At 38.9% G+C, this 12,961-nt stretch overlaps 1 protein-coding gene across 4 annotated transcripts in view; it reads right to left on the minus strand.

The window, feature by feature from the left end:
- The window catches only part of DHX35 (DEAH-box helicase 35), a 68,617-nt gene that overhangs the window by 40,491 nt on the left and 15,165 nt on the right, over positions 1 to 12,961 (minus strand). For all 4 annotated transcript variants that reach the window (XR_009048503.1, XM_057703390.1, XM_057703391.1 and 1 more), the window contains exons 4-8: positions 11,374 to 11,451; positions 5,477 to 5,581; positions 4,035 to 4,096; positions 3,115 to 3,184; positions 1,031 to 1,090 (exon numbers count right to left, since the gene is read on the minus strand). Coding sequence is in view for 3 of the 4 variants with exons in the window: in XM_057703390.1 (XP_057559373.1) it covers positions 1,031 to 1,090; positions 3,115 to 3,184; positions 4,035 to 4,096; positions 5,477 to 5,581; positions 11,374 to 11,451 (375 nt within the window). In the remaining variant the exon portion in view is untranslated. The remainder of the gene's footprint in view (positions 1 to 1,030; positions 1,091 to 3,114; positions 3,185 to 4,034; positions 4,097 to 5,476; positions 5,582 to 11,373; positions 11,452 to 12,961) is intronic.

Here is a 12,961-nt window from a genome sequence, read left to right on the forward strand (position 1 = left end):
GTATGACTCCCACCTCACACTTGACTCACAGCCCCTTGAACACGCAGTTTCACGCCCCTGTGGTTCTGTGCATACTTAGGACAGCCCTCCCCACCTGGTGAACTTCTGTGCATCTTTTCAACCCAGGTGGGATGTCCCTCCTCTGTGAAAGCTTCTGGACATCCTCCAGCTGGCTAGAGAGTAAGCACCCCGTCTTTGGCTGTCTTCGCACCTTGAACAAACGGAACTGCAAATATCTATGTATGTGTCTGCTTCCTTGAGAAGTCAGGGAGTACATGAATCACCTGTAGCTGGTACTGCGCTTCTGTGCTCTGTGTGTGTGTGCGCACGTGCGCACGTATGCGTGTGTAGCAAGTGGTCAAAATTATGTGTTGAGTTGAACTGCTGTTTGAACTAAAATATTAGTCACTAAGAGAGAAAAATAAGGGGAGTTTGGGTGAGCGAAGGAATGGGAGGTTGGGGTTAGCAGATATAAGCTTTTATATATAGAACTGATAAACAACAATGTCCTACAGCATAGCACAGAGAACCACACTCAATATTCTATGATAAACCATAATGGGAAATATAAACAAAGAACGTGTATATATATAACCGAATCACTCTGCTTTACAGCAGAAATTAACATTATAAATCAATTATACGTCAATTAAAAGAAATTTTAATGTAAACTTGGCCATAAAAAATTATAACATGGAAATTATTATATGTACAGGAAAAACTTCAACTGTATCCCCAAGAAATATAGCCTCCTACTGAACAGAGTAAACAAAAGAAGTTGCCTGAGTGGGGGAAAACAGAGTATGTAGAGAAACAAGACAAGTAGGTAATTATGAACTCATTTAATTATACGCTAGTTTCCACCCACAAGCTGAAAAGGAGTTTCCTCTGATCACATGGAATCTAGGACATCAGATGGCCCCATAAGGAAGGTAGGCTATCCTGCCAAAGATAAGCTCTTGCTGGAGGCAGTTTCCCAACAATCCCAGTTCTGACCAGGGCAGAGGGCAAGAGGAGGAAATGCTCATACCTCTGCATCCAAAGTGGCTGAAGCCACAATCAATCGAAGATCCCCTCGCTTTTTCTGAATCTACAAAAGACAACGTGAAAAAAAACCAATGATAACAGCGCGATACTTACAGATGAGATAATCTGATATCTGAAATTTATTACAAAATAATCCAGCGTGTGTACTTTTTTTGCAGGGGGAGGAGCTTAAAGATGAAACAAGACCAACTGCAAATTGTTAACTTTTAAGTCATAGATAAAAAGGTGGCCCATTATACAATTCTTTCTAATTGCATAAGTGATAAAAATTTTCCAAAATAAAAAGCTGAAAAAAAAATTTATAGAGTATAAAGGAACTTTAAGACCTGAATCTGAATTTACCAAAAGTAAAACCATTTCTTCCTGACACCCGGGTCTATGGATAATTGGAATCTATGTATATACAGTTAAAGTACGAAAAAATACATCAAAAGCTAACAAATAAATGATAGATAACAAGACAGAAATATGGACAAAAGATATTAACAGTTATTCAAAGAAACAGATAATCAACAGGAATAGAAGAAATGATCAAATTAACTACAGCAAAAATGTAACAACCACATTATTTTTTCATCCACTACACTGGCAAGGATTTACTTTCAGTGTTGGCAAAGATTCAGTGAAATAAGCACTCTTGTTATACCACTCTTGAGAAGGCAATAACCTGGGGAGATAATTCCTCATGAGTCAAAAGGTCTAAATCTTTGGCAAAGGAATAAATTAATAATGAAAATAACAATAACAATAACAGATAGCATATACAACGTTATGTGCTATTTCAGGGTCTCTGAGTACAGTTGAGTAGTATACACACTGCACAAAAAGGCTAGGGGCCTCTGAAATCCAGCCCACCCTCCCCTCGCTCAGCTGTGGATATCTTCCCAATGGGAAAGGTACCGCATAGTCTATTTGTGGCCGGGTGTCAGGCGCCATCCCAATAATTTTACATTTTCTAAATTAAGCCTCACAATCAATTATGTTATAACACTCCCCAAAAATAGAGGGGTTGTGTCCAATAGCAGTAGCCACTAGCTACATGTGGCTCTACAGCCCATGAAATATAGCTAGTGTGACCGAAGAACTGAATTTTTTATTTTATTCTATTCCAATGAATTAAAATCTAAAGTGGCTAGTGGCTATCAGATAGGAAAGTAAACCGGCACGGAGGGAGAAACTTGTACCTGCCCCATTTTAGAGGTGAGTACACTCAGCAGAGTCAGCACTGAACCCAGGCAGTCTGGCCCGGAGTCCATGCTTTTAATCACCCTGCTCTATCCCCTCTGTCTAGACTCTTGTGACTGGGAATTTGTCCAGAGAAAACAACCAGAAAATACAGGAAGCGAGGAGAGGATGGAGGTAAGGTTAGGGTTAGGGGGTTGGCTGGGGGTTACAACTGTTGAAGCCAGATGATGGGCACATGGGGGTCATTAAACCCTTCTCTCTACCCTGGGGTATGCTTGAAATCTTTTATAATAAATAGTGAAAGAAAGAAAAGAAACAGAAATGCAACATTTTAACTACAAGGGTGCTCCCTGCAACATTATTTAAAATATTTCAAATCTGGAAGCCATATAAATGCCTTATGGTAATGCAAGAGTCAAATAATTTATGGTAGAGCCACGTGACTACATAGCCACTAAAAATAATGTCTTCAAAGAATATTTAATGACACAGGAAAATGATCTTGATGCAATGTTAAGAGAAATATGCAAGATACGACTTAGCACATACAATCTAATCCCCACTGTGGCAATACAGACGCATGTACACACATAAAAGGATGCACAAAGAAAAAAGACGAGAGGCAGCTGATTCACTTTGTTGTGCAGCAGAAACTGCCACAACAGTGTAAAGCAATTATACTCCAACAATAAAGATCTGGAAAAAAAGAAGAAGAGAAAGAACCATACCAACATCCTACCGCTGATTGTCTCTGAATGGAGGATGACAGATGATTTTCATTTTTTTCCTCCATGTATCATTGGATTTTCTAAATTGCTACAATGACTTTCTTAATCAAACAACAAACAAAACAAAAACACAAAAACAAAAGCAAAACTATACCTTTTTCAGCAGGCCAATGGCAATGTCGGTGTACAAGGTCCTCTCGTGGGCTTCGTCCAGCATGATGGCACTAGAATCAAAGGGACCATCTCAGGAAACATCAAACCAACCACTGCACAAGCCCATCCAGACCATCAAAGGGACTGCTGGGTATTTAGCCCCCATGCAATCACCTTGTGGCAAAAGTAACGCCAAGTAACTCCTCATTGACAAGGAGGTAACTCTTCAGCTAATAAAAATGGTGACATCAAAATATCTTGGTGAAAAAAATAGTATACTTATTGCTGCTTTTAAAGAGTTTTACCACCCATGCTGGATCCCAACAGGATCTAATACACGATTTTAAATTCCAACATAACATATAACCCCCACAGAGCACATAAAAATTGGAAGAAGGCCCAACCACCCAAAGACTAAATAACTGCAGAAAACAGCATGAAGAGGCACGTGGTCACAGCTGTGTCACATGTGTACCAGCAAGTCAAATGTGACATCCTTTCCCAGAATACCACAGAGCCTGAGTGGGACCATGGACCACTTTAATGTCATGAGCGATGGACAGAGACACACAAGGAGAGGGAAAGTGTAAATTATTATTTGGGCTCTGCATATTACATTCAACCAAACACTGCCAGGTTCTGTGCTGTGCTTCTGCAGTCACCCTCCAGCAAGATAAAAACAAGTCATCAGACTGTTCAAATAATGACAGGGATTTTAATGAGCCCAGTTTTGACTGTAAATTCTGAAAAGAACATCAAGGGTCACAACAGCCAAAGTAAGGAGAAAAGCTCTGGGAAATCTAAAGCTTTCCCAAAAGCTTAGCTGTGGTCACGAAGCCCAGCTATTAACATAACTTCTTCTCTATCTACTTGTGTACTTTTGAAACGGCAGACAACTTATCACAGGAAAAATACATTTACCTGTATTTTGTTAACAATGGGTCAACCATCATTTCCCTGACCAGCATTCCATCTGTCAGAAACTAAAACACAAAGACGCAGAGTTTTAGAAATACTTTCTACTCTGTATATTAAGGATTTTTATTCAAAAAGTTCAAGTGTGACCAAACACGTACAACCTCATCAGCAGTGTGTGTACAAGACGATTCCCACCGACTGTGAGAAAATGCCCCAACATTTTGGTTATTAAGCAATGGAATTGTTCAAAAACAAGATTTCGGACATGGCACACTTGGCTGGGACTTGCAAATCTTTTAGCAAAATTTCACTTGCGTTTGCCCTGTGAGCATCAGCGAAGCCCCATTTCCTCTGAGCCCGCACCACTGGCACTGCTGCTGATGAACAGGCAGTGAAAACAAACCTGTGTCTGCCCAGGGGGACGCCATGAGTCTGAGGTCACTGTTCCTACAACATCCCAAGGACAGTAGACTTGCAGCTCTTGACGTTATTAACCTCGAATTCAACTGACATTTTAGGGAGGCTGGATGGGGTGGTGCTTAGGAACACAGCTATCGTGTCAGGCTGCTGGGACTTCCCATCTAGCATCCAAAAATTAGCTCGTGTAAATATATTTGATGGTATAGAAGAATAACCCCCTTACCTAGCAAAATGAACATCAAAGTTAAAATACAGACATTTAGAAAACAAGGTCCTCATTTTTACAAATCACTACATTTAGGTCATCTATTTTCAGCTTTCCTGTGTTGCAAACTGAGAGGTAACTGAGGTTCTAATAACCAATGTTCATTTCCTCAGAGCATTTTCACTCACTGTTTACAGTACTACCTGGGGAGACTCTGAGTCGCACAGTGGTACACACTGGATACTGCTGAGTTGATTGTACACTGATAACTATTACTATTGATGCTAATTATTTTAATAGTAATGACAAGGTCAAAGAACACACATATAAAGTCTATTATCATGTGAAAACGAGAGAGTTCTAATTAGGGCAAAAAACATTTGTGAATTCTACACTTTATCAATTTATACTATTTGTCCTGTTTTTAAGTCTTTTACAGATAAGTTTCTATATTTAGTCAGCTATGTGGATTGGCTGGAAAATAATAAAACGCACATGAGAAAGGACAGCTTTGAGTTCTGGTTCCATTACCAATGGGCCCATGACATCAGGCAGGTCATTCAACCTCCCAGGTCCTCAACCTCTTCATCCGGAGAACCAAGGGCTTAACTCTACTCCCAAGGTCCTTTCTGGGCTAAGACGCGAGGGCTGGGAAAGAGCTCTGCACCTCCCAGCAGGCTAACTTCCCTAAGGGCCAGGATGCTCTCATACACCTTCCGCCAAGGTATCAGTGCCTTAGTCAGCAGCAATGGCTGTATGTTTTTATCTCCCCTCAAAAATCTTCCTTATTCACAATAGGAAAAGCAGCTCCACACCTCACCTTAATTCTCGTAGCCAGAGGGCTGGTGCAGTCATCAAAGCGGATGCAGTAACCCACCTCGTGGCCCAGCACAGCACCCCTTTCCTCAGCCACTCTCCCTGCAACCTTTGGGAAGAAAGATCATGCTGAGAATAGAGACATAGAATTTACTGCCCAGAGCACATACTATAGAAAATCTAAAGGTCATTTATTTTTTAAATAGTATGCTGAACACAGTGGAAAATAAGAAGAGAAGGGGGCAGGTTATTAGAGAACTAGTGTGATAACTTTTGTAATCTATCAATTTTATATATCTCACCTCATTCTATAATTGACCTGAGGCGATTAATAAGAACAATAAATACAGAATAAAAATGGAATCATGTAAAAATGTTACAGATCAGGATCAAAGAAATTATAGATAAAATTCAAAATATCAAAGTCAATGAGAAAATTTTAAAAACATAGGTATGCCAAAGTTATTTAAGTTGAGCCACAAATTCAGCTCTAGATTTCCTGGTGGCCAAAGCAAAAACAGAAGCAGAAGATATTTCAAGATTCACTCTGTTCCTAAAGCTTTCTTTTGCACACCAAGTGGGGACAAATTTCCATGGCTTCATGCCTTGAAATAAAACACCTTCCACTGGACCACGCAGGCAAGGGAACAAGAACGATCAAATTCAATACTTGGCCATGTTCATTTTCTCTTTGGAAACAAAAGAATAACGTTTCCATAGCAAGATAATCTAGAACAATCTACAACAGCATCCCAGCTACCAAAACTACTTAAAAGGGAAATAAAGACAAGAATGAAGGGACTTCCCTCGTGGCACAGTGGTTAAGAATCTGCCTGCTAATGCAGGGGACCTGGGTTCAATCCCTGGGCCTGGAAGATCCCACATGCTGCGGAGCAACTAAACTCTTGTGCCACAACTGCTGAGCCTCTGCTGTAGAGCCCATGAGACACAACTACTGAGTCCATGTGCCACAACTACTGAAGCCCAAGCACCTAGAGCCCGTGCTTTGCAACAAGAGGAGCCACTGCAATGAGAAGCCCATGTACTAAAAGGAAAAGTAGCCCCCACTTGCCACAACTAGAGAAAGCCCACGCACAGCAACAAAGACCCAACACAGCCTAATTAATTAATTAATTATTTTTAAAAAGAGACAAGAATGCAGCTTAAAAGATTTTTAAAAGGAAGATGAGTAGATGAGAAAATTAACAAAGGCTCCGAGTTAACATAATCAAGTAAAGGTAGAAAACAAAATACAAAATGTATTATGAACACCATAAGTTGTAGATATATTTTTCATCTACCACTATATGACAAATAAATGGTGGGGGTAGGAAACAGAAAAAAAGAACCCAAGTGCAAGATCTCCTATTACACCAGAAGGCCATTCAAAGTCTATTAACTTATTAATAGAAAGTATCTGAAATAATGAATAAATATAAAAGAGCAATAATGCTTATAACATAGTTTACCTTGAAAGAAAATAAACAGTTTAATGCTCATTATGTAAACTACCTAACTAAAAGGAACAAAAGGGAAGCAGAATTATAGAGCCTTCCTGGGGACCCTGCCCACCAACCAACCCCCACGCATCTCATCTCCTCCTTTCACAGGTGAGGCAACCTCCCCATGTAGCCCCTTCGTCCTGAGTTTTGGACATGAGCTGGCACAGGAGGTGTCCTGAGGCAGCGCTTTGAGCTCAGCCATTGGGCCACAGCAGCCTCAGGCTCAGGAGCCCAGGGGCTCCCTGCACTCAGCTCTGCGAGCCTAGCACACTGGGCGTTATCTGACCATCAGTGTTTAAAAAACTGAAGAGCAGATGAGGATCAGAAGTGGTTCTGCCTGATAACTTGAAATTACAGGTTCAAGAGGCCAAGAAAGAATCAGTCACCGAGCAGCTGGTGTACACCACGTAGTCTTTCAAAACATCTTATGAAACCAGAAATTCATCCTACACTGCTCTACCTCTGGAGGTTACAGCTCCCGATAACCAGTATTTCACCAGGACAGTTTTGTTATTGTTATTGTTTCAATTTCAACCCTACAGATCATTAAACTATAAATCTTGAAAAATGGTACAGAGAATGTGTGTATAGAGATACTGGAGCTTATGGGGAAAACCGGCCCATAAGCATGAGCATAAATGAACCAACCTCTCCATAGAAATGTAACCATTTTATGAAGCCAAACATACCTATTCTTATTACTTCACTATTTGTATATATTTGCTATAAAATGGATTGTATTTTCAAATTCCTTTTTAGAAATGTTATCATGTATGATCACTCCACTGGACATTTGAAAGGCCATAGTCTATTGGCTCTTTAAAAGATTTTTACCTCTACTGTTTAAGTTCTACTCCCAATAACCTCAGCAATTAGACTGGATAAATATATCTTTTTGATAGAAACACACAGATAAAGGAAAAAGGTCAAAAGGAAAACCAATCACCAATCACTGAGCACCTCCTATGTGCAGGTGCTGTGCTCCTAGCTTTCACAAATTGTATCTTATTAAACATGCACACAATCCATGACTGGGGGACAAAGAGGGACAAGAGGCCCTCTTTTTTACAAAAAAAGAAACTGAAATAAGACAGGCTTAGAGCTTGTCCTGAATAGGTCAAGGCAGGGCCTGGTCTTGAAGTCAAACCCAGACTATATGAGTCCAATGAACACACTCATTAAGGAACTCTCACAGAGATCAGGAAATGGTTTGTGCAATCTGTTCTTAGGCTCTGAGGTTGTTTTCAGATTTTAGTCTGCACACAAAGTACTTTCTGAAATGTAGCATTTCAAACTTGACAGCTCTATTAATACTACAAGGCTTATTTATATACTCTTTGTTCTTGAAGAGAAAGCATGTGGAAATTATCCATGGCTACAAATTTGGAGGAAAAATGCAAACTGAATAAGAGCTGGGATTCCAAACCACAAACAGAGAAAATTGCTCGAATGTTTTAAGTAAGTGAATCATCTTTCATGACATAAAAGGTTAAGGCTAATGTTGCAGTCTAGTTGCCAAACTGCTTATCTCCATTTTAACCCACACACGGACGACTTTGGAAATGTTCATCGATAATGTCTAACTTTGAAGACAATTAGGAAATGAACTTTGGGGAAAAAGAATTATACAATAATTAAAACTCAATTCAGAGTAAAAATACCTCAAGGAAACAATTAATTTCTTGTCCAGGTAGCGATGGCAAAATAAAGGCGTTTTTGCCCCCATTTCCCTCTCTCAGAGCTAATTTAAAACAATAAATAAATAAATAAACAAAACATATTATCAACCAAAACCTCCATCACCAGTGAAAGAAGGAAAAGGAAGCTGGCACAAGCCCAAACAATAAACTAGGAAACACAGCTGTCAAATACTGTGAGGTCTGAATCTAGAAGACAGGCCCAGGCCTCTTCACAACCAGAGCAGGCTGCTGGTTTCCGTAACGTGTCACTTCCCTAAAAGGCAGAGCTGACAAGCCTTGTATTAGGAAGAGAAGAAGCGGTAGTGTGTTCAGGACCAGGAGACACAGAAATGCTTCAGTGGAGACCCACTTTGCAGCAAAGAATCACAAAGGAGGGGGAGTTGAAGGAGAAGGCAGGCGATCCGACAGCAAGTGTCAATCCCAAGTCAGAGAGGCCAAGAATCTCACCACGAGCTATCACAGACCTCTCAAATCACTAAGGGGTGCTGGACCGGATCTTCATCCTCAACCCCCCAGCAAAGGACAACAGATGACACAACCTCACAATTCTGCAGCCAGCAAACGGGCCCACTCAAAGGTAAGTAATTATCATAAAAGTACTAACACAGCCCATTGCATGAAAGCCGACCAAGAAAGAAGGAAACAAAGGAACATGAGCAAAAAAGCAGTTTAAAAAAGAAATTATAAAAGGATTACCCAAAGAAACAGAAACAGAAGAAATCTAGTTATTTTCTGGATTTTTTTAAATGTTTGTGGTATTATCAGCTTTTAAAATCTGTAATGTATTGTAATATCTCTACCCATTCTAAATATTCACTTCTCTATCTAGTAAAGAAGAAAAAAGCATTCAAAGAAGTGATTATGAAACCCGGGTAGAGATACAAAGGAATCAAAATAGAATAAATCTGACTGAAAACAGTCATGAACATTGTGGACAAGCTTGAAGAAATATCACAAAACAAACTGGAAAACAGATGATACCAGAGAGGATGATAAACACTAAAAGGAGACAAAGAAGATCTAATATACACTTAATTGGTGCTGGTGTTCTTAGAAAAGAGAAAAAATAAGTAAATGGAACAGAAAAGTGTGCCAAGATACAACAGATGAAAACCTGGGACTTCCCTGGTGGTGCAGTGGTTAAGAATCTGCTTGCCAATGCAGGGGACATGGGTTCAATCCTTGGTCTGGGAAGATCCCACATGCCATGCAGCAACTAAGCCCATGTGCCACAACTACTGAGCTGGAGCTCTAGAGAGCCCTTGAGCCACAACTACGGAGCTGCCTGCTGCAACTACTGAAGCCCTCGTGCCTAGAGCCTGTGCTCCGCAATAAGAGAAGCCACCACGCTGAGAAGCCCATGCACAGCAATGAAGAGTAGCCCCCGCTCACCGCACCTAGAGAAAACCCATGCACAGCAATAAAGACCCAACACAGCCAATTAATTAATTAATTAATTAACTTAAAAAAAATAGTGGATGAACATAGCTATATCAGTGAATCAGACTGACCTAAGTAAGGCTTTGGATTTCACTAAACCCCACCAGGCTTCACTCAGAATAAGTTACTTACAACACAGGTTTCTATGGGAAAATAAAATCAAGAAAAAAAAAAATAGTGGATGAAAACCTGCCTGATACAATGAAATTGAACCTGAAGATTAAAAGTTCTTTCACATTTAAGAAAAAATGAGACAGAACAATCAGCATTAAGACATATCCTGGTGCAAAAACAAGCATGTTACAGGCATTCAGGCAGAAAAAGTAGACCAGGAAGGTAGGGAATGGAAACACTCCACTGGATCTCAGACTATTTCTATACAGTGATCCTCCAGGCCAAAAGGCAGTGAAGCATTGTCTGTACAGCAACTAGAGAGGGTGACTCAAGAATTTTATATCAACAAAGACGACAATCGAACATTCTCAGGCATATAAAATTCAGGCAATCAAGAAATACAGTGAAATGAGCAATTCAAAGTTGGCAAAACCTTGGAAAATTATTAGTAATTATTAAACTAGAATTAAAGTTAAATACCTATGAGAGTGATGATTACAGAAAAGAATATATATTTATAAATCTTGAAATAAAAATTATAGCACTGCATTTATCACAAATGGAGGGAGGACAGGTAGGAAGAACCAGCATGCTAATTTTCTCTTATAATACGCAACTACCTATAATATCACTCCAAAAATAAGTAATACCTAAAGCTTTCTGTAATCCTTTTTCTTAGTTTCCAAGCTTTAATAAATTCTCTTGTGGTGAAAAACCATTTATCCAAAGTTCAGTAATCACTCTTATCTCACTGCAGTTTCCTCTTTTGTTAAATTCAACAAAAGCAAATATATGGCTATGAACCCATTTTTATACAATCATTTCTATCCATCTAGCCAACCATTCATTTTTATGTGAACATAAAAGAGAAGCTTGAAATGATGTTCACAAATGTTCACACTGTTTTTGCTGGGTGGTGAGATTTGGGTTTGGCTTTGTTTTAATTACTTTTTTTGTTTTGATTTCTGTACTTTATTACTATATAAAATTCATCATGTACAGGTATCAATTTTACAAAAATAATCAGATCATAGCTCTTTTTCAACTGAAGAATTAAATTCTTGAGGAGTAGTGCAGCTTTTAGGAAATAAGGAAAAAGTCACTGAAATAGAAGACACAGTCTTCACAACAAAAGAGAAACTCACTGTAACGGCAGCCACTTTTCGGGGCTGGGTCACTCCCACCACTCTTCCTTCTGCTGTCCAGCCAGCTTCTGCGAGGTACTACAAATAAAATCATGTTTCAGTATATACCTGACACCACTTCTCCTGAAACAACCTTCCGCAAGATGACCCTGGATTGTGTTAAAATCACTGAGAAAAGAAGTAACAGATGGTTCTTGTCCCAGCAGACGTTTAAAAAACTATTTTGCAAATGAGGGATCTAAGGTTTCGAAATGCTAGGTCATTATCACAGCAGAGGTAATAATCAGAAGAGCCAAGGCACAAATTCAATATTCTGACTCCCCAGTCTTACAAAATTTCCCTGTACTCCAGCTGCATCTAGGAATAAAAAAACTATCCATGGGTCGCTCAGAATAGTGCTCAATCTGTAGAACAAAGAATTGTAAACTACATGCAGAGACAGTTCAATAAATATCAACCATACAAAATATTTTAGTTATTTAGAGTAAATAAAAATAATTAGATTTTTTTAAAAGACCAATAAAACAACATTTCTCATTGCAAAAAAAAATTCGATTTTTATATACACGTATATACCCCATTAGATTTTATTAGTATACATTAAATTTGATTCTACGCATTATGATTTATTTATAAATTTATCTGCCACATATACTTATTTCTCATGTATTTATTTGATTATATGCTTTTTTAAAATGCAAAATGGATAACAGTAGTTATCAGTTATGTTTTCATAATGTCTAAATTGTTTTACAATAAATATATATTACCTCTATAATAGAAAAAGATTAAAAATGTTATTACATACATGTGTCTGCTCATTTGTTCAAAAGAAATAAAGGAAGGACAAACTAGAAACTAAAGAGAATGGTTGTCTACGGAGGATTGGTAGGAAAGGGGTGGCAAAAGGGAGAGATGAAAACAGGGCAGCAGGGATGAAGAGGAAGGGGCAGTGCTCTGAGTAGAGCTTTTAGTGTAGCTCTGACTCTCAGAACCACAGCCATGTTGCGTGTACTCTTCAAATACCCAAATAAATACACAAAACCAACCAGGACGTGGAGGGGAACCAAAAGGAAATGCAAAACTAACAAATGACCCTTTCTGTATTACAAACGAATAACTGACCACACTGAAGGGGGTGGAAAAGAAAAGAACCACCCTAAGTAACTGGAGAACAGTATCTTGACTGAAGGCCAAAGGCAAAAAGAACTGTACCTAAATATACTGTAATCTACTTAGTAAATGTTAGGGGTATGGGTAGCAATTCTGAAGCTATCTTGTGTGTCACTAGAATTCAACAAATAAATAAATACATTATAGATACCGAGGATGGGATTTCTCACTGTTGATGAAGAGTTACAACTAAGGAAAGACTAGAATGAGCCCTATGGTGTTGGACTGGAATCAACAAAGTATCAGCATAAATTCATAATTTTTAATATATATACAGATTGATACAGATATATACATGCGATTATTTAGGGATTTAGTATTCATATATATTTCCTAAATCTGCCCACTGAAACTTACAGCAATGACACCTCAGTAACAATGAGCACCCTAGTAGCCAAATCTTGATTTTTAAACA

This window comes from Hippopotamus amphibius, chromosome 12 (genome assembly GCF_030028045.1).
Source record: "Hippopotamus amphibius kiboko isolate mHipAmp2 chromosome 12, mHipAmp2.hap2, whole genome shotgun sequence".
NCBI classification, from domain to species: Eukaryota; Metazoa; Chordata; class Mammalia; order Artiodactyla; family Hippopotamidae; genus Hippopotamus; species Hippopotamus amphibius.